The sequence below is a fragment of the Pleurodeles waltl genome, chromosome 5 (assembly GCF_031143425.1).
Source record: "Pleurodeles waltl isolate 20211129_DDA chromosome 5, aPleWal1.hap1.20221129, whole genome shotgun sequence".
In the NCBI taxonomy this organism is placed as follows: domain Eukaryota; kingdom Metazoa; phylum Chordata; class Amphibia; order Caudata; family Salamandridae; genus Pleurodeles; species Pleurodeles waltl.
Window position 1 is genome coordinate 747,858,729 of NC_090444.1, and position 27,105 is coordinate 747,885,833.

A 27,105-nucleotide genomic window follows, 5' to 3' on the forward strand; every position below is an offset into this window, starting at 1 on the left:
TGTTGGGGTGGCTACTCAAAATTAGAAGTCTTGGCCTTGCCATCTGGACCACTCAGAGTAGAGTGGGAAGCCTGGGTTTGGACGATAGGGGGTTTTTTCACCTAGACCAGTGGTGCCCAGTAAGGCTCCTACAGGGCTGGTTGATTGGCATTTTAGGCTATGAAAAGGATTCAAATGTATGTTTTTTGGGGACTCCAAGGTAGGCCCAGAACCATGTCAGAGTTCTTGATACCCACATAATATAAATTATGTAAAAATAATTTATATGGAACTTATTTACACTGTGGTTGCCCTGCAAGCCTGGCATGGATCCTCCCTGTTTGTTGTCTAATACAAAAATGACCTCAGTGACAACGACACATTTGGGTTACCTAAGTACAAGCTGTGGCTGCTACTGGTGACCACAGTTTGTGAAACAACAGTTCTCCTGTTTAAAACATCTCCTGCCTATGAAGTCTTTAATGTTACTGTCCAGGATTGACTTTGAGATGTAATCCTTGTGATGTGTACCCATATAAACAAACACAAGCATATTTCCATAGACACAGGGAGGCGTGGTGAAGCAGTGAGAGGAACACCAGAAGAAGCAGGAGTGAGAAAAGGGCCACTTGATATTGATTTTCCATGTACTTGGTAACCACGGCAATCAGAAATAATGCATAGAGTTTACATCAAATGATGCATGGGAACTTAGTGGAGTGGTTACAGTAAGCCTGGGGTTGGAAGAGAGGACAGCAGGTTAAACATTGCTGGACTGTGGCAGACAATGGGTGGATCATTATACACAGGAGTCCAGAGGGTGATGGGGAAGTGCTCTGCGTCCGTGACAGCGACTGTAGAGGGTATTTAAGGTTGTGCCTCTTCAAACACGAAGCAGTGCTATTAGAGCACTGTTTTAGACAGCGCTTCTAGAAGTGGCATCTGCAAGGCTGCAGGAGCAGTGAGGGGACTGTCATCAAAGCCTTGACACCAGTGATTTCTGAGAGGAGAAAGTGATGGAGTTTGCTCCACTTTTGTGCCCTATGAGACACTGTTCCTCTCACTGTGGCACACTTGTGTTAGCTTCTTTGCACTACGTGGTTAGGAAAATGGCTGTATCTGCTAACTGAGCTCTATTTGAAGAAGCTCAATTTACATCCAAAGGCTAGATGTTTTTTCCGTCAAGCTTGAGGCCGTGAAGTGCTTGGGTCTAGAGTCACGACTTCTTTTCCACCATTTTGGAGACAACAGCTTTCCCCATCTTCTTACCTAGAACTAACCTGTGTGCTTGGTTTGTGACCCTCCAGAGGTTATCAAGACCACGTGCTATCGCCTAGTGTTAAGCTCTACTCAAGTCAGTTGGTTAATACACCCCCTGCAGCAGTCTTGACAAAATGAGAATGTCACAGATTACAATCCTGACAGCTTTTTCACTGCTTCATCTCTTCTGGGCAAATCACTTAATCTCCTCTTGCAACCAAAAATGAATGTGTTCTTGTGCGATGTAACTCATGCTCATTTAAAGCGCTGTAATACCTTTGTATCTAAATCGCGCTATATAAAACTTCACAAAAAAAAAAAATCAATAAAGCGCTCCAATACCTTTGTGTTGAGTTTGCGCTATGTAAAACTGAAAAAACAAAAAATCCTGATATAGCTTTTTCACTTCTTTATCTCTGCAAGGTGATGCAAATAAATTATAGCGATTTTGTTAAGAATGGCACCTGCTTTGCAGTGCTATGAAATGGCAGAACCTGTATTACCAAGCGCTATATAAAAAAGCACCAGACAAAGAACCCTAGGGGAGGGAGTGTGACATAAGGGCCAGAGCTGCCGACTTTGAAGCTGGGGAACACGGTTTGAGTCTCAACATCCTGCGATTCTGGGCAAATCACGTAATCTCCCCTTGGTACCAAAAATGAATGTGTTCTTGTGTAATGTAACCGGTGCTCAAGTAAAGCGATGTAATAGCTTTGTATCTAGTTCACGCTATATGAAACTGCAAAAAACAAACAAAATTGCTACAATACCTTTGTGTGGAGTTTGCACCAGAATCAACTCTAAACCTTGTATTCTGTGCTAGGCTTCTGTGCTCCCAGAGAACACTGTGCTGCAATTAATAATCTCAGGTGCAGCCAGCTTGCAGATCGCTGTTCCTTCTCCACATTATTATTATTGGTAAATAGTATCCCCTTGGGGGAATTTATCAGAATGAGGAGAAATTGTTCTCATGAAAGGGATTTACTAATGAAATTGGATGAAACATATGAGAGATTTAAAACTCGAGGATATAATGACAAGATCCTTAAAAGTAACATGAGTATTATTCAATCCAAAAAACGTGAGGAGTTTCTGTTTAACAAAAGAGAAAGAGAATCTGAAGAAAGAGTGCGAATGATTATGCAATATACCAAGGAAAGCACATTAATTAAAAACATTCTGTGCAAACATTGGGGAATAATAGGCAAAGATCCGGATTTGGGACCCATAATAGGTTCGAAACCCTGGTTCTCATACAAAAAGGCACCCAGCATTAAGGATATATTGGTTAAAAGTCATCTTGTGCTAGAAAAAGATAGCAATTGGCTGGAGGCGGAGAACAAGGGTTTCGTCAAATGTAATTCCTGTAAAGCATGTAAAATAGGGCAATCAATGAAAAAAATCAATTTACCAAATGGACAGGAATGGTTCATTAAACATAAAATTACATGTGAAACAAAATATGTAATCTATATAATAGAATGTCACTGTGGTCTAAAGTACATTGGTAGTACAATCTGTGCGCTTAAGAAAAGAATCCTTGAACATATCAGAGCTATTACTCATAAGGACTGTACATATGCGACAGCCAGACATCTACAAACACATACATCGAATGATTGGAGGACACTGAGATATTATGGTATAGATCATATCCCAGATCATGAAAGAGGAGGAGATCGAGTAAGAAAGTTGAGGCAATTAGAATCGAAATTCATAATTCGAATGAAAACCAAGGCCCCTTCAGGGATGAACAATGATGAAGAACTTTATGTTCATCTATGAGTGTATAACTCAAGCAGCACAGATGAGCTGTTTGATTGGTTGAGTTCTTAATTAATAACCATCCTAATTATCATTGTGAGCATTGGATATAAATTAAATTTTATTTATTTTTCTTTGTCTTCAGAGCAAGTCCTGATTTATATGAAATTAGCAAAATTTGTAATAATAATAAAAAAAAAAATTCTGTAATAGTATTACTAGAAAAAGTGAGTTAAAAATACCAGTATAGAGTTAATTAAGTTAATGGGAAAAACGGGATTTAAATTATATATAAATAACAAATGAAGTAAATTTGCTATATAATTATCTTTTTAGAATACTGGAATTTTATTATGATTGCATTTTCATTGAGAATAGATTGATTGCAATATTATGTAATTCTGAGAATTTGTATTGAATATTTGTTTAACTACAGCTCCCAGCATGCATTATATGATTATAATACTTTCCACTATAAAAGGAACTTGCTTTGTAAATTGTTTGTTGAACTTGACAAAGACCATCCGGTCGAAACGCGTTGTTCTGCTTTTTTTGTTTCAAATAAATTCAAGAATTACTTTACCCTGGTGGAGTGCACTGCTAAATTTTTGATGAAATAATTACTCTTGGGTTGGTTCACCCAGAGCGGTTGCACCGGTATTCTTTGAGCGCGGCGCCCTTCATTGAACCGCATTGCTGTTAGATATATATATATAGGTTCAACTCCACAACAGTCTTCAATCAATATGTTTAATCTTGCTCTTCCATATATGCAGTGGTAGCTGATAATATGGGCTCATACAGGTCAGGGGATGCAAAACTCAGTATTATCCATTGCCTGAGATATGTCCCCAGGGGTTGTTTCAGTGTAGAAACATGCGTCCGATCCGCTGTTTGCCTCTGAGAAGCTCTCATGCAGCATTTGCTCTCAAGTCCTCATCCAGGCAATGCTGGCCTCTAAGTTAGAATTTTTAGCTAGAGATCTACCACTCTTAGATCTTCTCCAACCATGACTATCAAACTCAAACTCCACACCAACCTGCACCTTCAAGGTCATTCAAACATTCCTGAACTTTTCAGCATTCTAAGTTACTCCCATCCCTGGGACCTTTACTCTTTAATAAGGGAAGAGGGTGCAAGGCCTCCCTCTCCCCCAGCCACTTTGGGACCAGGGGACCCGAGCCCTGGGGCCTTAATTTTTTTAATTTTGGAAGTAGGGCATGCAGCAACTCTCTCTGAACCTTTACCAGCCCAGGGACCCCTTCAATCCCCGCGGCCTAAGTAAGTGCCCTGATGCCCATCAGGAACACCCATTATAGATACTGGGGGCTGCTCGGGAAGCTCCAGCACTCTGCGCCGCCCCCGCATGCACCCATCTGAAGTGCAACAGGAGCTGGCATTGCACCTGCCAGGTGCAAGCAGGTAGCTTTCTCTACTTCTACCAGGTGGGAGCAATCTGAATTTCCCTGCCCACAAGAGGGCAGAGACAAGGTCCCTAGGGCCAAAAACCCTATGCACGCCCCCCTCCCCAAATCAATATATATATTTTGACGCCCAGTCCCTATCCCACCCCAGGAATCACTTTAATTTAAAAACAAATGGTGCTTGACTTTTGTTTTTTATTTGTTTCCATGATCCTGATAAAGTACTACATATATATATATATTTTGCTTATTTTTTATTTAGGCCTGGAGGGGTCCTCCTGGGCACCCCTCTAATGCTAGGGGGCAGGATGTTCCTAATCTGCTCCCTTATATTTCTTTTTCACAATTTCAGGACAATGGGATAAGTCCCCAAGTCCAGTAATGTCTGCTGCAACATTTTTTTCAGGTTGCAGCCATCCAATCAGTGCGCTCGCTCCCAGGGACCCTCACTCCCGCAGCAGTGATGTGGCCCAAGGGGGGGATAAGCTCCCTCGGCCAAACAAGACGCTCTATTTTTTTTTTTAAGTTGTGCTTGTGGGGCTTTTGCCAGAGTCCCTCAAACCGAACCGTCCATATATACAAAAATATGTGTACCTTATTTTCTCAAAAACTACTGAATGGATTTATCCCAAATCACAACCACACTTTCTGGGCAAAAATCTAGCTTCCTGCCAAATTTGGGGTAAATCCTGTAGGAAGCTGGCCTGGTTTGTGGTGAGTACCTATGGTGTTTTCACCTTATACCAGGTTAAGGTATCCCCTATTAGTGAAGTGTAGGCAGTGTCTAGGAACCCAGGGCTCTCTAGAGGTAGCTGTGGACGAGCAGCCAAGACTTATCTAGGAGACATGGAAAGCTTATGAAATACCACTTTAGACACACAGCACTTATACACATGAAAGAATCACATAGGTTTACAAACAAAAGTACTTTATTGTAGTAGCACAAATACTACAATACTGAATAGGCAATGCCCCAACTAGAGGAGAGTAAACATACTATTATATGCATGTTACCAATCAGTAAATAGCATAAAAAGCAATAGGCATTGGTAAAAGCAATAGCAAATAGTGAAGGCCCTAGGGGTGGGCCGAACTATATACTAAAAAAATAGAATGTGAAACGCAGTTCCCCACCCAAGGAAGTGGAATCGGTAGAAAGAAGCTGAAGGAACTAGGAAGAGGTGAGTACCAGAGTGACCCCCGGGACCAGGAAAGCAGAGGTAACTATGTGGTGTTTCCCAAAACCAACAGGAGAAATTTAGAAAAGGATTATGCAAGACCCAAACAAGAATGGAAGAACTCAAAGGTAATCCCAACAGAAGAGGACTTGCAAAAGAAGGGGACCAAGTAGAGTTTGAGTTGGAATGTCTGGTTGTGGCAGGAGCCACTACCCACCCTTCTGTGGATGCAGGACCAGGTTGACAGTGGACGAAGAAGGTCAGCAGTGCAGCACAGGAGCTGAAGACGAGTCCCAGAAGTGATGCAAGTGATGTCCCATGTCAGAGGTCGAGATGCAGTCAGTCAGTGGTGCTGGAAAACCACCAACAAGCCTTGGCAAATGCAAGAGACGGAGAAGAAGGTTTGCAGGGCTGGCAAGGACCAGCAAGGTCCAGGGGATTGGACCCAGGGAGGGGAGCCTAGGGTGACCCTCAGCAGCTGGGAGAGTCACAAGAAGAGGAGGCATTCCCCACAGGCAGCAGGCACAGGAGTCGCAGCGAGGCCACTCAGCACACCTGAAGAGGGGGTCTCACGTCACTTGAGCAGCAGGCAGGAGACTGTGCTTTGCAGAGAGGAGTGCTGGAGGCCAGGCTACATGGATCCTGAAGATCCCTTGAAGGAGGAAGCTGCAAGGGTTGCAGTGCACAGAGGTACTTTTTTGCAAGGGGAGGCAAGAGTTTACTGTCTTCCAAATTGGACATCTGATAGAGAGGACCAAGGGGACCACTCCAGACCACCACCTGTGATGCAGGATACACGCAGCTCCAGAGTAGAGAAGACCTACACAGCCGGTTGTCACTGCAGTTGGTGCCTGCAGATGCAGGAAAGTGACTCCTTTACTCCAAGGGAGATTGCTTGTTGCTTCTTGTGCAGGTTGAAGACTTGTTGCCCTCAGAGGATGCACAGCCAGGGAAATGTTTCAGTTGCTAGAAGGAGCCTGAGAAACAATGTTGTAGAGCAGAGTCGCCACTGTAGTTGAAGATTGTCGGTTCCCGGGGGGTTCAGTTGCAGTCCCATTGGCCAGAAGATGAAGTAAGTGATGGAGAGGAGTCCTGCTGGAATCTTGCAAATCGAATCTGAGGAACCTACCAAGAGGGAGACCTTAAATAGCCCAGGAAGGAGAATTAGTCACGTAACAGGGTGGTCACGAATCAGGAGGGGGCTGTGACATCTCCTACCAGACACTGCCATTCAGATGCTCTCAGGGGCCTCTGCCCACCTTGGATTCAAGATGACCGAATTGAGCGGCCACCCGGAGGAGCTCTGGGCACCACCCATAGGGTGGTGATGGACAGGGGAGTGGCCACTTCCCTTTCCTTTGTCCAGTTTCGCGCCACAGCAGAGACTGGGGGGTCCCTGGGCTGGTAAAAACCAGTTTATGCAAGGAGGGGACCAAATGTGCCTTTTGAACCATAGCATTGGCTTGGGGAAGCTAACCCTCCCAAGCCATGTAACACCTATTTTCAAAGGAGAGGGTGTTACCTCACTCTCACACAGGAAACCCTTTGTTCTGCCTTCCTCTGCCTGACCTGGTCAAGTAGTAAAGGGCAAAAAACTGTCTGAGGAAAACCCCATTAGACTGGTAGGAGCAATGCTGGGGGTCCTTTAAGGAGCCCCCAGAGTGCATGGAATCATACTACCAATACTGGGAACAGTATTGGGGTATGATTCTGACATGTTTAATAAGAAGCATGCCCAGGTTCAGAGTTACCATTATGTATCTGGACTTATGCCCAGTACATGGGTAAAATTGCTTCCCCGCACTTATGAAGTCCAGTATAATGGAGCTGGAGTCCATAGAAGCAGCTCTGCTAATGCAGTGGTGCCCTCACACACAGGTACCTGTACCCTCCCCTCTGGGCTAGGAGAGCCTATCATAAGGGTGACTTACAGTGCCCTGTAGGTAAAGGGCACATGCACCTTTTCACACAGGCTGCAACGGCAGGCCTGCTGAAACATTTTGCATGGGCTCCCATGGGTGGCCCAATACATGCTGCAGCCCATCAGGAACCTCTCCCTGGTGCCCAAATGCTCTAAGTACCTAAGTACCATGTACTAGGGACTTATATGGGAGTTTAGAGGGGGAGAGCGCACAATCACCGGGGTCCTGGTCAGTAGGATCAAAGTGAAAACAATAAAAACATTCTGACAGCAGGCAAAAAGTGGGGGTAACCATGCCAAAAAGAGGGTACTTTCCCGCAAATCCATTCAGCAGTTTTGCGGTATTGCATTCCAAAACAGTAAGATTTGCATTAAGATTTTGCAATTAAGGACCCCCTTTTTCACAGTCCCCAACTAAAAAAAAAAAAGAACACTTTTTTGGAAAGTTGTGTGAAGAATTGTCAAATGCCAACAAATGTATTAGCAAACTATAAAGATGATAGCACAGCAACCAATATTATTTTTCTTTACTTAAGCTTCATATGCACGACACCTCCAGCAGAGCTCCTCCCCTATGCTCCATTTTTCTGCTTCTCCTCCAGTCTCCCATATTCCATATTTGACCTCATAGAACATAAACATTCTATTCCATTACCCAGGTTCACAAGACATCTTCACACATCTTTCCCCTTACAATGTTGAATAATAATAGAAATAATAAACAAAAATTATACTTTAATACTTATACACCAATACCATACTATACAAATCACACAATGGAAATGCATCAATGATTAACTTTACACACATTCCCTAAGCTCCACAACGACCCGTTTTCTAGGATCTCTACATTGTGTTTGGATTGTTTTACTTTATAAGGAGTTGAGTACTTACTCTCCCCTTTTTGGATGAGATCTCCCTTCTTTATGACGACCCAATCACCCACACGTATGTGGCATTGTTTGGCACCTATTCTCCTATTTTAATACAGAGCAGCTTCTCTTTGCTTCTCTTCAACTTTCTCCTTTACAAGTTTACAATCCACCATCACCCTTCCTTTTTCCCTTAGCCAAACGGGACACTCTTTCACTCCAGGCTCCCTACCTTTATAAGATACAAATGGCGATACTCCTGTTACTGAATGAGGGGTCGTTCTGTGCGCCCACATCCTTTTTTTAAATTCGCGCATCCATGGACGATGATTGGCTAGCGACAACTGAATATTCTCCATTACTATGCGATTCACCCTCTTGACTAAGCCATTAGCTTGCGGACGGAACAGGGCGACCCTTTCATTAGTTATTCCCATCCTAGCCGTAATTTCTCTGGAAAAATATTGCACACCGTTATCCGACACAATCGTCTTTGGAATACCTTCCTCTACCAAGGCTTCTTAAACAAAATTCAATAACATTTAACGTAGTCACCTGCCCTACAGCTTTGATCAAAAAACACTGAGAGTGATAGTCCACCAAAGCTATTATGTACTTGCTCCTCTTACCAAGTCTAGCGATAGGACCTATAAAATCTATAGCTAATTTCTCCCAAGGTTTGCTAGGAAATGGCACCGCCCTCAAAGGAGGCTGCTGTACAACTTTAGTCTTATCGCTATTCAGTCCATACCTGGCTACCAAAAGAATTGCCTTACTTTCCTCTTCATCATCCCTCTACCCAAATAGCCTTCGTGAACAATCCTAATTATGTGCTTGCGAACCCCAACTGGCAGAATTAACTGTTCTCTTCTCATCAATTTGCCACCTTGTAAACTCAATTGATCTTTAACTTTAAAATAGCTAGAAAACTCACCATTAAATCCATCCTCATACTTCCACCCACCCACAACTCTCTTCTCTACGTCATCCATGATTAAATCTTCTCTTCTAGCAAGTTCCCATTCTTTTACACTAACTGCTACACTTCCCAAAACTTCTCCTATTTCCTGCACTATAGTATCTACCTCCCCTCTTTCTCCCATTTCCACTGGCATTCTTGACAAACAATCCGCTACTACATTCTTCTTACCTCGTAAAAATTTAATTTGGAAATGATAACTCATTACCGTTAACAACCATCTCAAGATATGTGGAGTGACACTTCCTTCCAAAACCCTACAACCTTTAAAGATATATATCAAGGGCTTGTGATCCATTTAAAAGGTATACCCCACACGTAGAACTTAAAATGATTGATCCCCCAGCAACATGCCAAGGCTTCTCTCTCAATTACCGAATATGACATTTCCGCACCTTGCAACCTTCTAGAAGCAAATCTTACTACATACTACACCCCATCCTTAACCTGTGTTAGAATTGCACCTATGCCCACCTTGCTGGCATCCATAGTAATATAAGTTTTCGCCGTCACATCGAAATGTCCTAATGTAGGTGCATGCGCAATACATCTTTTGATATTACTAAAAGCACATTCACATTGCTCAACCCATACATATTCTACATTTTTCTTCATTATTCTCCTCAAAGGTTGCACCACGTCAGAAAAATTATTTACAAATTTTGAACAATATTCTGCCAGACCAAGAAACAATTTCAGTTCTTCCTTATTACAAGGTACCAGAGCATTTTCAATTACAGTTACAATACTTTTCTTTGGTTTAATTCCTTCACCACTCACAACATGTCCCAAATACGTTACCTCACGTTGTCTAATTAGACACGTTTTCATTTTTATGGTCAAGCCATGATCATTGAGTCTATTCATCACTTCTTCAAACAATAAGTCATGCTCAGTTTAATTTCTCCCTACAATCATTATGTCATCTTGAAAGCATAGCACACGTTTCATATCTCCAAAAATGTTTGTCACTACTCTCTGGAAAACAGAGAATGCAGAGGCTAGACCAAAAGGCATCCTTCTATAATGGAATGCCCCCAGTGGCGTAACAAAAGATGTTAAGTGTCTGGAATGCTCGTGCAGCTCCACTTGATGATACGCGGATGACATATCCAAGACACTGAATACCTCACCTTTCCATTCCATTGTTAGCATTTCAGAAATATTAGGGGGTGGTTGTCTGTCAGCCCATATGTTTTTATTTAAGTCTCTAAGGTCAATGCATAAACACATTTTTCCTCTGTCCTTTGGCGCCACTACAATTGGCGCTAGCCACTCAGAAGCTTCAATAAGTTCAATAATGCCCTCTTCCAATACTTTTTCCAACTCCTGTTTCAACAAACTTTGTGAACCACAGGTTTAGCATTGTCCTTCAATATAATCTTATGTGAAAAACCCTTCAGTAAACCTAACTTAGTGGAAAATACCTTTGGATATTTTCCAAACAAATCATGTCGAAGTACCTCACTAATTTCCTCGCTAACTTCAGTTAACATCAGTGGTTCCTTCTTATTAGGATTCAAAATTATACCCAGGTCCTTTTGATGACGCCACTCTAATAAGTCTGTTCCATAATCAGTAATATACACCCGTCCATAGACAGCCCTATCTTTGAAGGTAATATTCATCCATTTCATTACCAGAATTTCTATTAGTTTTCCAGCACAACCTAAAGCTTTTATATCTGGTTCATCAAGTTGAGAATTTTGTGCACTAGGCCATTTTGATTGATAGGTCACCCTAGAAATAAGTATGAACAAGCTTCCAGAATCTATCAGTACATTGACAGACATATTGTTCAGACTTAATTGAGCATTTATTTTTTTCAATTCATCAATACTTTTCATTCTTATTCTTATTTGTGTCTTCTCCACTCTTGAACCATCCAGACATTGAACACCCGACACACTTTCCAGAGATTCTCCATTCACCATCAAGACTATCTCACTAACATTCTCACACACATCCTGGGTTTCTTGATCGACTACATTAATTTTCTTACCACCTCCCATCTCCGATTTGAGTCTACACACTTTAGCAAAATGCCGTCTCTTTCCACAGCTTCTACATAATGCATTTCTTGCTGCACACATTTTTACTAGATGAAATATTTACCAAAGCTCCACACCGGTAGCATTTACTCTCTCTCCAATCAAATTCTCTCTGGCCCTCGGTTTTGCCACTTTTCGTTTTTCCTCCTTCTACACTTGGTACACTCCTTTTATCCCTCATATTTTTGTTCAACTCAGACTTATTTTTTATCTCTTCAACAGTACAGTATTTCACACCCTGCGATGGCTTATCAAATTCTTGCAACCGCATAGCTGCATGTTCCATTCTTTTTGCAATCTGTATGGCTTCTTCCAAGGACGGATCCTTCATCAACAATTTTTCCCTTATTTTCTTTTTATAAGAACATCTCACAATTTGATCTCCTTTCAGCGAGTCAGTCAACTGTTCAAAACAGAACTAAAGTGCCAACCCTCTTAATGCCGCCAAAAATTATGCCATATCCTCATCGACCCTTTGCACTCTTGAAAAAAAATTGTGGTGTTCCAGAACTAAATTTGTTTTAGGAATAAATTGAATGTCCAACATTTGCATTGACATATCGAACACATTCATTGGTTGCCCATCACCCATCCCCCAAAGACACTTCAGGCAGATCCTCATAAATTCTTCTCCCTTCAACCCCCAACTGATGCAAGAGAATAGCCTGCTTTCTCACTGGGCTATAGTGATCACCCCCAATTGCCAAAATGTAAGTCAAAAACATCTTCTTCCATTGTTTCCACGGTATTGGACGTTCACCCGGAGTTGATAGAAAAGGGGGTGATGATGCCATGCTTTGATCCCCCATTGTATATATCCTTAATATACTGTCTCTTTTGCCTAAATAACACAAATGAATACAAAAAACTAACACAATTAATTAAAATCACAAATTAATATAAGTTATTATAACAAACTAAAAAAAGTAACTAACATAATAAACTTCCTTTTTCCTCCTTCTAGTCTTCTTTTTATTACTATTATCTTGCTATTGTTCATAGTCCTCTTTTCATCTCCACTTCCTGGTTTCACTTCCTGGATTGTGAAGCTGGGGCCACCTCAGGTACTGTGCTGTTGCTTTAATTTGTTTAATCCAGGCAGTAATTTCCAGTAATTTTCCTAGTGGCGTGTCGTATAAACTATTTGTTTGATCCTTTTTGTAACGAGCTGCGCATCACTGTGCAGGCTGTTGCTAAGAAACGGCACGCGGCTAGTTGATGGCTGCACTCGAGCGCACGTAACCACACGCGGCTAGATGACGGCCGCGCTCAAGCGCATGGTAATCTCACGCGGCTAGATAACAGCCGCGCTCGAGTGCATGGCAACCGTTGCCACAATGCTGTGCTACACTCACTACGCTCGAGTTTGACAACGGAAACCTCACGTGGTAGAAATGACGGCCTCGCTCCGTTGCCATTAAAAGAAAACAAGCTGCTTTTTAAAATGAGCGCGCTAGATAAAAGCGCATCTGAAACAAATCCACAAAAGGTTTCAGTGGTGGTTTGTTAAGACAAAGCAGCGCTGCACGTGTTTTAAAAAAAAAAATAATAATAATACGTCCAAAGTGAACGTCTGTCAATGTCAATCCTCGACAATGTCATTAGGGTTTAAATAAAGTGTTCCAACAGCACGCTATGTTATAGCCATTAAATAGACTTGCCTTCAATCTTCACCTTCAACGGCTTCAACGTAGATTTGGAAGGACAATATTTCCAGGGGTAGAGGTGTCCCTTGTAATTAATCCGCCCCCTGCGCAGACGGTTCCCTCATCAGCAGTAAAAAGATGATAACAGCAACAAATATTCTTCTTCTTTTTCTTTATTTAAGCTTCATGTGCACGTCACCTCCAGCAGAGCTCCTCCCCTCAGCTCCCTTCTCCTCCAGTCTCCCACATTCCATATCTGACCTCATAGAACATAAACATTCCATTACCCAGGTTCACAAGACATCTTCACACAAACCAACAAAAGAAATTCCCTATAGAAACACAGACCTAACTATAACTACTCAATGGTGACTGCCACTGGTGTAAGTAATTTTATATATATATATATATATATATATATATTTATTTTCACACACACATACACACATATATATATATCCTGGTGTTAATCTATAAAAGTGAATGTAAATGTAACGATTTCATGGAATTATAAATTATTATATATGAATTGATCCTTGTGTTAATCTATGAATGTAGAGTGTAAATGCAAAATATATACTCTTACATTCTTAACCTTCTCTGACAATGTAAAAGAAATCTGCAGGGTGAAAGTGAAACGATTGATTTAGGTCATCCATTTTCTTTTAAGGCACAGAAAGCTGCTGCCCCGAGGCTCTTCTTCATTCATGTTTACAAACCCTGTGTCTTGAGAATCCCTCTCTTCTATCATGTTTTTTCATCCAACATTTCAAATTATACTGGGGCTTATAGGTTGCATTCGTATAATGGGAACTGTGAAACTATAAATAGCCTTACATTTAAAGTTATTGGATGAACACTCAAGACTGGGTCAATGTTGCCCTCATGACAAGAAAAGAACTGACAGCTGCTCTTAGTCAACTCCAAAAAGCATATTGAAACAGAACAATTGATAGTGCTTCATATGCAAACGGTTTTCCTAAGTCAGAAAAGTCTCCCAAATACCCATATATAATGTCTGACACCATAGGTAAAAACTGGTTTCTTATTTCGAACATACTTTGTGGTAGGAGATTTGTAGTTGTTTAATTATCATAGGTAGTAAAGAATCCCAACATTTAAAACAATCTTAGTTTTTAAAAAAACCTGATGCACTTCAAGTGGCCATTTTCGTAACAAAGGTGCCATTGGCCCGAACGCAAACAATAGAAAATGGGCGGCCACTGGCCCCAGTTTGGAACTAAAATAATCCACAGCAGTGATTGCACTATTAGCTGCTACGCCCATGCAAGACTCCACTTAGAAGGTAATGAATTTCAAAGCGGCATGGAAGCTATTGTTAACCAACGCAGGAACAAATAGGCCAGCCACCTTCCCACATTCACTCTTGACCCACCACAAACAAGTAATTTCACTAAAATCACATATTATCAGTGGTCAAAGTGCATTAAAAAAAGTATGGGAACTGTGATGCTGCACGCAGAGGCCGGGTTGAGTGAGCATGGGGATGTGGTTAAAGGCATGGCTGAAAAATAAAATATTCTGTAACTTTTTTCGGTCTTTCACCTTTAGGTAACTACATATAAAATAATGCACATCTTAGATGAAAATTCAAAGCAAGTTATGTTAATCAGTGGCAGATGCACTATTGTACATTATGAAACCTCCATTAATGTTCTGCACCAGAGAGCCAGAGAATTGAATCCTGGTTGCTGCAGCGGAGAGTAGTGACTTGTTTATGTTTAGTGCTATAAAGGTACCAGTCTGTAACAGAAAGCATTGTGAACATATGTCATTATCTTAAATGAGTATAACACCCAGTATAAAATAGGCTGCTATAAAATACGCAAAAAAGTTTAAGATAAGAGTGCCTCCAAAATATAGATTTTAGTAATACCAAAACTGTACGTAGTGTACCTTTTTTAGAGTTGAGCATGACAGTGCATGCACTAGCACATGCATCTCGCTAGCGAGTCTCTTTTGTGTTCAGAAAAGGGCTAGTACCAGCCAGTCACCCACCATTTGTTGGCTTGTGTGACACTCTACTTTACAGCCTCTTAATTTATTAAGGCATGGCTGGCATCATTTCCGTTCCAGGGGCAGCTCCTCCATTAAGCCGGAGGAGCGTTGCACCCCCGCCAGCAGCGGCAGCTGCAAAACATTTTTTTTTAAATGATAAGATAATAAACTGTATTTATTATCATTTTTTTTAAAAGGGGCAAAGCATTGGGGGTGAAGAGCCCTTGAGGGTAGAGCACATAGCACTTCCCTCAGAGCACCTGTGTGCCGTCTCGGGCCACACAAACACACATGCGCAGTAGGCATGAGAGAGCCTGCACAGGCTTCCAATCTGCCTGGGAGCACCGTGGCTGGGCACTCCCAGCCAATCCTGATGCTGCTCTGAGCAGCATCAGGATTGGCCGCAGGGCAGGCTGAGAGCCTGTGCCTGCAGTGAGGAGATGGAGGATAAGAGCGGTGCGCGGCAGAGGCGGTACGTGTTTTTTTTTAATGGTTTTTATTTAATTGTTATTTATCCCCCTCCCTCATGCACGATGCCCCGCCTCTTCTGGTTGTCGCGAGCCGCAACTGCTCCGTTCCTCTGTGTGGAGCAGAGATCAAGCACTGATTGATTCATTTCCTGACGTGATCAGGGTACTAATTTGTTCTCTTTAAGTTCTAGTGCCCCGCAAACAGAAGGCTTGTGACTGGCAAAAACGTGCCCAGCAGGACAAATAAAATTGGAAAGTTCTCATTTTTAAAGCTAACTTTCTTTTATTTTGCCAAGTCGTCTTTTCTCACTTTCCACACATTTTCTTTTGTTTTTGCTCATGGGAGCACTTCTCAAAAGATGACAATTAACTTGTTTGAATTATTTTGAAGTGACAGTGTCTCTTTATTATGAGCAGCCTCTGAAATTATGCTTTAATACATAATTATGCAGTACACCCCAATCCACCCCACTCCATCCACCCCACTACAATCCACCTCAATCCAACCCACTTTACCGCACACCAATTCGCCCCACCCCAATCCAGTCCACATCACCCACTTCAATCCTCTCAACCCACCCCAATCTAATATGCCCCACTCCAATTCACCCCATTCTAATAAAAACAATCTACACCACTCCAAACCAACATGCCCCACTCCAATTTGCCCCACTCTAATTTAAAACAATCTGCACCACTCCAAAGCAATCTGGACCATTTCAATTTGCCTGACTCTAATTAAAAACAATCTGCGCCACTCCAATTTGAATTTACCCCACTCTAATCAAAAACATTCTGCACCACTCCAAAGCAATCTACCTACTCTAATTCGCCCCAGTCTAATCCAAAACAATATGCCCCACTCCAATCCAAAACAATTTGCCCTACTCCAATCCAAAACAATCTGTCCCACTCCATTCTGTCCTACTCCAATCAAAAACAATCTTCCTCACTCCATTCTGCCCCACTACAATCCAGAACAATCTACCCCACTCCAATGTGCCTCACTCTAATCAAAAACGATCTGCACCACTCCAAAGCCATCTGCCCTACTCCAATTCGCCCCACACAAGTCCAAAACAATATGGCCCACTCCAATCCACAAAAATATGGCCCACTCTAATCCACAAAAATATGGCCCACTGCAATCCACAAAAATAGGGCCCACTGCAATCCACAAAAATAGGGCCCACTGCAATCCACAAAAATAGGGCCCACTGCAATCCACAAAAATAGGGCCCACTGCAATCCACAACAATCTGGCCCACTCCAATCCACAACAATCTGGCCCACTCCAATCCACAACAATCTGGCCCACTCCAATCCACAACAATCTGGCCCACTCCAATCCACAACAATCTGGCCCACTCCAATCCACAACAATCTGGCCCACTCCAATCCACAACAATCTGGCCCACTCCAATCCACAACAATCTAGCCCACTCCAATCCACAACAATCTGGCCCACTCCAATCCAAAACAATCTGGCCCACTCCAGTCCAGCCCACTCCAATCTGCCCCACACTAGTCCAAATCAATCTGCCCCACACTAGTCCAAAACAATCTGCCCCGCACCAGTCCAAAACAATCTGCCCCGCACCAGTCCAAAACAATCTGCCCCGCTCCAGTCCAAAACAATCTGCCCCGCTCCAGTCCAAAACAATCTGCCCCGCTCCAGTCCAAAACAATCTGCCCCGCTCCAGTCCAAAACAATCTGCCCCGCTCCAGTCCAAAACAATCTGCCCCGCTCCAGTCCAAAACAATCTGCCCCGCTCCAGTCCAAAACAATCTGCCCCGCTCCAGTTCAAAACAATCTGCCCCGCTCCAGTTCAAAACAATCTGCCCCGCTCCAGTTCAAAACAATCTGCCCCGCTCCAGTTCAAAACAATCTGCCCCGCTCCAGTTCAAAACAATCTGCCCCGCTCCAGTTCAAAACAATCTGCCCCGCTCCAGTTCAAAACAATCTGCCCCGCTCCAGTTCAAAACAATCTGCCCCGCTCCAGTTCAAAACAATCTGCCCCGCTCCAGTTCAAAACAATCTGCCCCGCTCCAGTTCAAAACAATCTGCCCCGCTCCAGTTCAAAACAATCTGCCCCGCTCCATTCCAAAACAATCTGCCCCGCTCCATTCCAAAACAATCTGCCCCGCTCATTCCAAAACAATCTGCCCCGCTCCATTCCAAAACAATCTGCCCCGCTCCAGTTCAAAACAATCTGCCCCGCTCCAGTTCAAAACAATCTGCCCCGCTCCAGTTCAAAACAATCTGCCCCGCTCCAGTTCAAAACAATCTGCCCCGCTCCAGTTCAAAACAATCTGCCCCGCTCCAGTTCAAAACAATCTGCCCCGCTCCAGTTCAAAACAATCTGCCCCGCTCCAGTTCAAAACAATCTGCCCCGCTCCAGTTCAAAACAATCTGCCCCGCTCCAGTTCAAAACAATCTGCCCCGCTCCAGTTCAAAACAATCTGCCCCGCTCCATTTCAAAACAATCTGCCCCGCTCCAGTCCAAAACAATCTGCCGCGCTCCAGTCCAAAACAATCTGCCGCGCTCCAGTCCAAAACAATCTGCCGCGCTCCAGTCCAAAACAATCTGCCGCGCTCCAGTCCAAAACAATCTGCCGCGCTCCAGTCCAAAACAATCTGCCGCGCTCCAGTCCAAAACAATCTGCCGCGCTCCAGTCCAAAACAATCTGCCGCGCTCCAGTCCAAAACAATCTGCCGCGCTCCAGTCCAAAACAATCTGCCATGCTCCAATCCCAAGCAATCTGTCCCACTCCAATCCAAACAAATTTGCCCCCTCCAATCCAAAACACTCTGGCCCCCTCCAATCCTAAACACTCTGGCCCCCTCCAATCCTAAACACTCTGGCCCCCTCCAATCCTAAACACTCTGGCCCACTCCAATCCTAAACACTCTGGCCCACTCCAGTCCTAAACACTCTGGCCCACTCCAGTCCTAAACACTCTGGCCCACTCCAGTCCTAAACACTCTGGCCCACTCCAGTCCTAAACACTCTGGCCCACTCCAGTCCTAAACACTCTGGCCCACTCCAGTCCTAAACACTCTGGCCCACTCCAGTCCTAAACACTCTGGCCCACTCCAGTCCTAAACACTCTGGCCCACTCCAGTCCTAAACACTCTGGCCCACTCCAGTCCTAAACACTCTGGCCCACTCCAGTCCTAAACACTCTGGCCCACTCCAGTCCTAAACACTCTGGCCCACTCCAGTCCTAAACACTCTGGCCCACTCCAGTCCTAAACACTCTGGCCCACTCCAGTCCTAAACACTCTGGCCCACTCCAGTCCTAAACACTCTGGCCCACTCCAGTCCTAAACACTCTGGCCCACTCCAGTCCTAAACAATCCGCCCCACTCCAGTCCTAAACACTCTGGCCCACTCCAGTCCTAAACACTCTGGCCCACTCCAGTCCTAAACACTCTGGCCCACTCCAGTCCTAAACACTCTGGCCCACTCCAGTCCTAAACAATCCGCCCCACTCCAGTCCTAAACAATCCGCCCCACTCCAGTCCTAAACAATCCGCCCCACTCCAGTCCTAAACAATCCGCCCCACTCCAGTCCAAAACAATCCGCCCCACTCCAGTCCAAAACAATCCGCCCCACTCCAGTCCAAAACAATCCGCCCCACTCCAGTCCAAAACAATCCGCCCCACTCCAGTCCAAAACAATCCGCCCCACTCCAGTCCAAAACAATCCGCCCCACTCCAGTCCAAAACAATCCGCCCCACTCCAGTCCAAAACAATCCGCCCCACTCCAGTCCAAAACAATCCGCCCCACTCCAGTCCAAAACAATCCGCCCCACTCCAGTCCAAAACAATCCGCCCCACTCCAGTCCGTCCCACTCCAATCAGCCACACTTTAATCCATAACAACCTGTCCCACTCCAACCAGCCCCACTACAATCCCAAACAACCAACTCCAATCCAAAACAATGTGCCCCAATTCAATACAATCCACCTCACGTCAATCCAACCCACTCCATCCCCCTCCAATCAACCACAATTGACCCCACTACAATCCAATCCCTCCCTTCTAGCCCAGTCCAATCTACCTCACTCCAATCCAATACACCTCACCCCAATCCACTCCAGTCCACCCCACTCAAGTCCACCCCACTTCAGTCCAATCCACCCTAATCCAACCCACGCTACTCCACTCCAATCCACCCCAATCCAACTCACCATACTCCAATCATTCCACCACTCTCCACTCACCCCACCCTATACCAATCCAACCCACTCAAGTCCACCACTACCCAATGCACTGCACTCCAATACAGTCTACCCCACTTCAATACACTCTACTTTAATCCACCCCACTCAATCCATTCCACATTAATCCACCATACTCCAGTTGAATCCACCCCACTCCAAACTACCTCAATCCACCCCTCTCCAATCCAAGCCAATCCACCCCACACCAATCCAACCCACCCCAATCCAATCCATCCAGCGAGCATACCCCACTCCAATTCACCCCAACACAAACCCCTCCACCCTACTTCAATTCACTCCAGCCCAATCCAATCCATCCCCCGAGTTCAGTCTACCCCATTCCAATCCAACCCACCCCACCCCAATCCAGTCCACCGCACTCCAATCCACCCAATCCATTCAACTCTATCACACCCTAATCCGCCCCATCTCAAGCCAATCCACTCCTCTCAATCCAGGCCACCCCACTCCAATCAATTCCACTGCTACCCAATCCAGCCTACTGCAGTCTAATCCACCTCACTCCAAACCACCTTAATCTACCCCCACTTCAATCTAGTACATCCCTCTCCAATCAATCCACCCCTCTCCAATCCAATCCACCCCTCTCCAATCCAAGCCACCCCACCCCAATCCACTTCTACCCAGTCCACTCCAAAGCACTCCACCCCAATCCACTTCAATCCACCCCAACCCAATCCACAGCAATCCATATCACCCAAATACGCCCCACCCCACTCAATCCAATCCTCCACACTCAATCCAATCCAACCCACCCAAGTCCACCCTACTCCAGTCCACCCCACCCCAGTCAAGTCCAATTCACCCCATGCCAATCCAATTCCCCTCATGTCAATGCAATCCACTCCAGCCCAATCCATCAATCCCTCCCGGTCCAATCCACCCCACACCAACTCTATCCACTCCACCCCATTTCAATCCACTCCACCTCACTTAAATCCACCCCACTTCAATCTAACTCACTCCAATCCAGCCCACTCCATCCCTGTTCAGTCCACCACACTCCAGTCCAAATCTTCGAGCATACTTGTTAGAAATTAGGTCTTTGGTTGGCAGTCAGGTTACCCCCTGTTCAAGTAAGGACCCTCACTCTAGTCAGGGTAAAAGAGAATCACCCTCAGCTAACCCCCGCTCACCCCCTTGGTAGCTTGGCACGGGCAGGCAGGCCTAACTTCAGAGCGCTAGGTGTAAAGTATTTGTACCAACACACACAGAATCTCAATGAAAACACTACAAAATGACTACACATGTTTAGAAAAATAGAGAATATTTATCTAAACAAAACAAGACCAAAACGACAAAAATCCACGATACAAAAGTCAAGTTATCAATTAAAAACCAAAAAGAGTGTTCATGTAATTTTAAACACAACACTGACACTGTTAGCATGGAAATGTACCTGGGTGCGTCAAAAATAACCTTGCACGGGCGAGTGTGCATCAAAAAGGGTTTGCGATACGTCGGTATCACTCACGAGCAAGAGTGTACATTGTTTCTCCTTCAGTCAAGTTGGCGTGCGTTGTTTCTTCTCTCGGCAGGAGAGTGATGCGTTGATTCGAACTGCACTCTCGGATTCGGGCAGACCTTGCATTGTTTTTACACGCCCAGCGATGTTTGCGCCAGAAATCCTGCTGAACGATGATCCGAAAACCACACAGCGCGGGTTGCAGTCTCACCAGCCTCCGTCAGTGATGCTGCGCGTCGTTTCTCCAGCCGTGAGCGTCGATTTTCAGCCGCGAAGCCAGCGGCGCATCGATTTTTCAGCCGTGTCTAGGAGTTGTGTTGGTCTTTTCCCCACACGGCGGTCTGTGCATGGATTTCTCACTCTTGTTCTGCGAGCTTCTTCTTTCAGGGCCCAAGGAACTAGATAAGCACCACTTGCAGGGGAGGAGTATCAGCAGTGGCTCCAGGTGCTGGCAGAGAGAAGTCTTTGCTGTCCCTGAGACTTCAAACAACAGAATTCAAGCCCTTGGAGAGTTCTTCACAAGAAGGAATGCACACAAAGTCCAGTCTGTCCTCTAGCACAGACAGAAGCAGCAACTGCAGGATAGCTCCACAAAGCACTGTCACAGGCAGGGCAGCTCTTCTTTCTCAGCTCTTCAGCTCTTCTCCAGGCAGAGGTTCTTCTTGGTATCCACAAGTGTTCCAAAGTCTGTGGTTTTGGGTGCCCTTCTTATACCCATTTTTCCCTTTGAAGTAGGCTTACTTCAAAGAAAGGTCTCTCTTGTTTGTGAAATCTTGCCTTGCCCAGGACAGGCCCCAGACACACACCAGGGGTTTGGAGACTTTGTTGTGTGAGGGCAGGCACAGCCCTTTCAGGTGTAAGTGACCACTCCTCCCCTCCCTCCTAGCACAGATGGCTCATCAGGAAATGCAGACTACACTCCAGCTCCCTTTGTGTCACAGTCTAGTGTGAGGTGCAACCAGCCCAACTGTCAAACTGACCCAGACAGGGAATCCACAAACAGGCAGAGTCACAGAAATAGTTTAAGCAAGAAAATGCTCACTTTCTAAAATTGGCATTTTCAAACACCCAATCTTAAAATCAACTTTACTAAAAGATGTATTTTTAAATTGTTCGCTCAGAGACCCCAAACTCCAGATGTCTATCCGCTCCCAGAGGGAATCTACACTTTAAGCATATCTACAGGTAGTCCCCATGTTAACCTATGAGAGGGACAGGCCTTGCAACAGTGAAAAACAAATTTAGAAGTATTTCACTGGCAGGACGTATAAAACACATTACTATATGTCCTACCTTAACCATTTACTGCACCCTGCCCTTGGGGCTACCTAGGGCCTACCTTAGGGGTGTCTTACATGTAAGAAAAGGGAAGGTTTAGGCCTGGCAAGTGGGTACAATTGCCAAGTCGAATTTACAGTTTAAAACTGCACACACAGACACTGCAGTGGCAGGTCGGAGCCATGTTTACAGAGCTACTAATGTGGGTGGCACAACCAGTGCTGCAGGCCCACTAGTTGTATTTGATTTTACAGGCCCTGGGTACATCTGGTGCACTGTACTAGGGACTTACTAGTAAATCAAATATGCCAATCATGGATGAACCAATTACGTACACATTTTGTATAGGAGCACTTGCACTTTAGCACTGGTTAGCAGTGGTAAAGTTCTCAGAGTAACAAAAACAGCAAAAACAGAGTCCAGCACACATCAACAACCTGGGAAATAGAGGCAAAAAGTTAAGGGAGACCACACCAAGGATGAAAAGTCTAACAATACCCCACTCCAAAACACCCCACTCCAACACAAACCACTCCACCCCACTACAATTCACCTCAGCCCAATCGAATCCACCCCACCACAGTTCAGTCCACCCCACTGCAATCCAATCCATCCCCCGCACTCCAATCCACCCTACCTCCATGAAATCCACCCCAATCCAACCCACTGCAATCCAATCCAACACACACCACCCGAATCCAATCCACCCTGCCCTAATCCACCCCACTGCAATCCACCTACTCTCTCCAATCCACCACTCTACTCCAGCCCACACACACTATCCCAATCCAATCCACCACATCCCAGTTCAATCCACCCCACTCCAATCCACCCACCCCAATCCAATCCACCCCAGTCCAACCTAATCTAATCCACCCCACTCCAGTCCAATCTAATCCACTCCAATCCACACCAGCCCTCTCCAATCCAATCAACCCCACCCCCAATCCACCCCATCACTTCAATCCAACCCACTCACTCCAATCTCATCCACCTTACCCCATTTCAATCCAACCCACTCCAATCCACCCTACTCCAATCCACCCCACACCAAACCACTCCCCTCAATCCACCCCATTTTACTCCAATTCAATCCACCTCGCCTCAAATCCACTTCAACCCACTCCACGCTATTCCACCCCACCCATTTGACACTCTGCCACCGAACCCTACTCCCCTCTACAACACTCTAATCCTCCTTCTCCAGTCTATGATATTCAAACAAATCCACTCTACTTCCCTACCTCACACTGACACTTTAGGTCACTAAGTTTTAGCCATACTGAACAGGAGCCACACTGGTGTACAACATGGCAAACCACGTTGCCAAAGCCAATAGCTCTTGTAAAGGCGAGACCTATTGAGTTTGCCAATGCTTGTTTATAACTATCTTTTAAATGCACACACTTCACAGCTTAGCAGCTCACTCCCTTACAGTGCCTCTCAAGAAGAAGAAATGTGTCATATGAGGCATTTTTTATAACTGTCTTTTAAAAGCACACACTTCACAACGTAGTTGGTAGCTCCCTTACAATACCGCTAAAAAATAATACATCTCTCTCTCATCAGGTAGCTTCAAGTGATTCCATCAATTAAAGCCAATATCTGCTTAGAAGCACTATTAACATATGCAGATTGACTAGTTGTACACATTTACATTTCTTTCAAGAAAGCAGTCACCCTGACAAGGTTTGTCACTGTCTGCCTCTCTGTTTCAAAGCACGAGAGACTCCCTTACTTACGCTTCAGCTGAAGCAATTCAACTATCAGAATTAACCGTCTCGGGACGGCCGTCTTTGTCACAAAAAGCAGGGGAAGTGTTTATAATTTAAATTTTTAAAAAAGTATGGGCACGTCGAGTCCCTCAGATTCCCTTCACTTGGACCCTGAATATTAGTGCACCAGCAGCCATACAATGAAAACTTTTCGATTTAAATTGGACTATCTCGTCATGGCAATGTTCAGAAAAAAAAGAACTACAAGATGAAAAAAAGATATAATGTTCACGAAAATCCTACACCTGTTTGATTTAGCAGCTGTGCCTTGCGATAGCGCTTATTTGGCACAAGAAGAGCTCTCGTTTATTAACTAAAGACAAGGGTGTTTTGCACTTTGTGCCTTTGAGGATTCGACCCCTGTTAACGAACTATCCACCGGAACATGTGTTAACCATCAAGTGAGAGTGCACAGCTTTCGGTGTGTGTATAGCCCAAACAAAAGAACGCCAATTGGTTTTAACCCACACATGATCCCCCCGAGGTAGACTTCGTACACCTACCGCGTCCGGGCGCTCTGTCGTGTCTTTCTCCGCCTTTTCTTCCCTGTCTGGCGGAAGAACGTCTCCCCCGCAGTTTTTTAAAGCGGACCCAGGCATTTTGGCAGAACTGGCCTCTCAAGCAGGGAAAAACAGGGAAGTTCTTCTGAAACTTTGGAAAGGCGAATCGGGACCCACAGGCGCAAGCAACAGGGGCTGCTACACGCGCATAATCAGCGAGCTCGCTGAGACTGCACGGGTTGAGAACCGCCGATGCTCCTCGCACCCTCGGCTTCTGCGCTAAGTGCCATGAACACTTCCCCTTTGGTCAGATACGATCCACAGCGCCGAGCATCCGCCGCCGCCGCTCCTCTCCGCTATGTTTAAAAGCCATGATTTTTGACGCGTCATGTGACACAGGATGTAGCGGAAACAGCTCAGCAGGAATGCGAAGGAATTTCAAGGCTCCTCTTTCCAGAGTAACATTTTAACCACATCTGCGCTTTTTTGATGAAAAACTGATTTTCCCCCTCCTCCGCGAGAATATTCTAGGCAAGCACTAACAGACGCGAGCTCAACTTGAAACATGATGTCCGCTTAGAAGCCACCAAACTGTAATAGATAAATACATGAGAACATTTGCAAAATAAGATCAGACTGGGGAAAGATGCACAAATGATTTTTCAGTGGCGAGGTCCTCACATGGGCCTATGTGACTAACCCATCAAAATAGGTATGCTGCCTCTGCTGCATAAACAAGAAACACTTTTGCACCACGGGTTTAGAGCGTGGTCACGATGCCACCTTGCAAGACACTTGCAAAGAAAAAACATGTTGCGCCACGCACCATTCACGTTGTGCTAACCTGTTTGCGAAGCACAAAGTCAACATTTATTTGTATGTACTCGGGTACCAAGAAAAGGTTTTTAAAAAAGTGGGAGGGATGGCGAGAACCAAAGAAAAGTGGTCACAGAAACAGGGCTGCCACGAAAAGTGGAGGCAATGGTGAATCACAAGAACAGCTTCCCCCATGAAGTAGCAGGTGGTGATAATGATTACCCTAAAGCAGGTTGGTGGACTGGAAGTTCCAATCACTGCTAGCATACAGGACAGAACATCCTCACCAAGTGATGTAACAAAACCAAAACATACCCTCAGCTAGCCTTTGCTCAGGCAGCGCATGAGCAAAACCAGATTCGGCACCCCCTCCCGCCTGTCCTCTTTAATAGCCCTGCACTTGGCCAACTCCAATTAGTGTAATTACCCATATACATTTATGAATAAACTCACAACAACCGTGTGTTTACATTTTGCTGTGGGAATACTTGCCATATGGACTCTTGCGATACATCCTTGATACATCCTTGACCTCGTAACTCACAGTTTTCAGTCATAAATCAAGAAGACAAGGCCATAAAACATTACAATGTCATAAATTATTCTGAGTGCCACACATCACTCTTGACTGATCATATATCATAACTAGGGGAGAGGTCATAAATCACAGTTGATAGGTCATACATCCTCTCCGCCACACATAAATCATTTTGCCAGGATCGTAACTTTGCTGCATGAAATCATCTCTAGCATAAATCAATCAAGCCCTTGTAATTTGCATGTCATAATTCTGACACCTTTTATTGTTGAGGCCATCCTCAATGCCGCTTTTTGGGGTCATCTGGGTTTGTTGGTCTTTTGTTGGGTCTTCCTCTGATTGTGAGGGGGTAGCCTTTTAATGCTGTTTGGCTCAACTCGCTACCTTATCTGTCCATTGTTGTCCTGCCAACCGGCAAGTCTGGGCTACGATTGTCGTGCTCTGCTTACTCCCCCATCGGCCTACTTACCCTGCCGAAAGGCATCCCAGGGTAATTAGCGTTTCTCCGACATACCACCCACCTGTGTGCCTTCTTTACCAACCAACTTATCCCTTTTACCGCCACTCACATGCCCTTTCAGCCCTGCGCAATGCTCCTGTTCTGGTGTGGGTGGGTCTTGAATTTCCTGCGCACTGCCCCTGCACCACAATGTACTTTCAGCAGGGGCAACGCAGACCTTTTAAACCTCCATTCTTCAGCTGAGGGTGTGGTGGTGTCCCCCCAAAGGGGGGTTTGAAAGAATACTTGTCCTTTCTAGGACCTCATTGGCCCGATGTCTTTGTGCCAGCCTTGGTGCACTTTTTCTTCCCCTGAGGCGAAAGCAGGATGCCCATCCCTTTGTTGGTTTGCTGCTGAGGCGTCTTGAACCAGTAATTTCTGGATCCCCGGTGGCTGTTAATGCGCTGGCCCCTGATG

The 27,105-nt window shown here is 44.8% G+C and overlaps 1 protein-coding gene across 1 annotated transcript in view; it reads right to left on the minus strand.

The window, feature by feature from the left end:
• LOC138296005 (two pore calcium channel protein 1-like) overlaps positions 1 to 25,222 on the minus strand; it is a 538,306-nt gene extending 513,084 nt beyond the window's left edge. Inside the window, exon 1 of the mRNA XM_069234709.1 lies at positions 24,839 to 25,222. Coding sequence (XP_069090810.1) covers positions 24,839 to 24,934 — 96 coding nt within the window. The 5' untranslated portion in view covers positions 24,935 to 25,222. The remainder of the gene's footprint in view (positions 1 to 24,838) is intronic.
• Between the last annotated feature and the right edge of the window lie 1,883 nt (positions 25,223 to 27,105).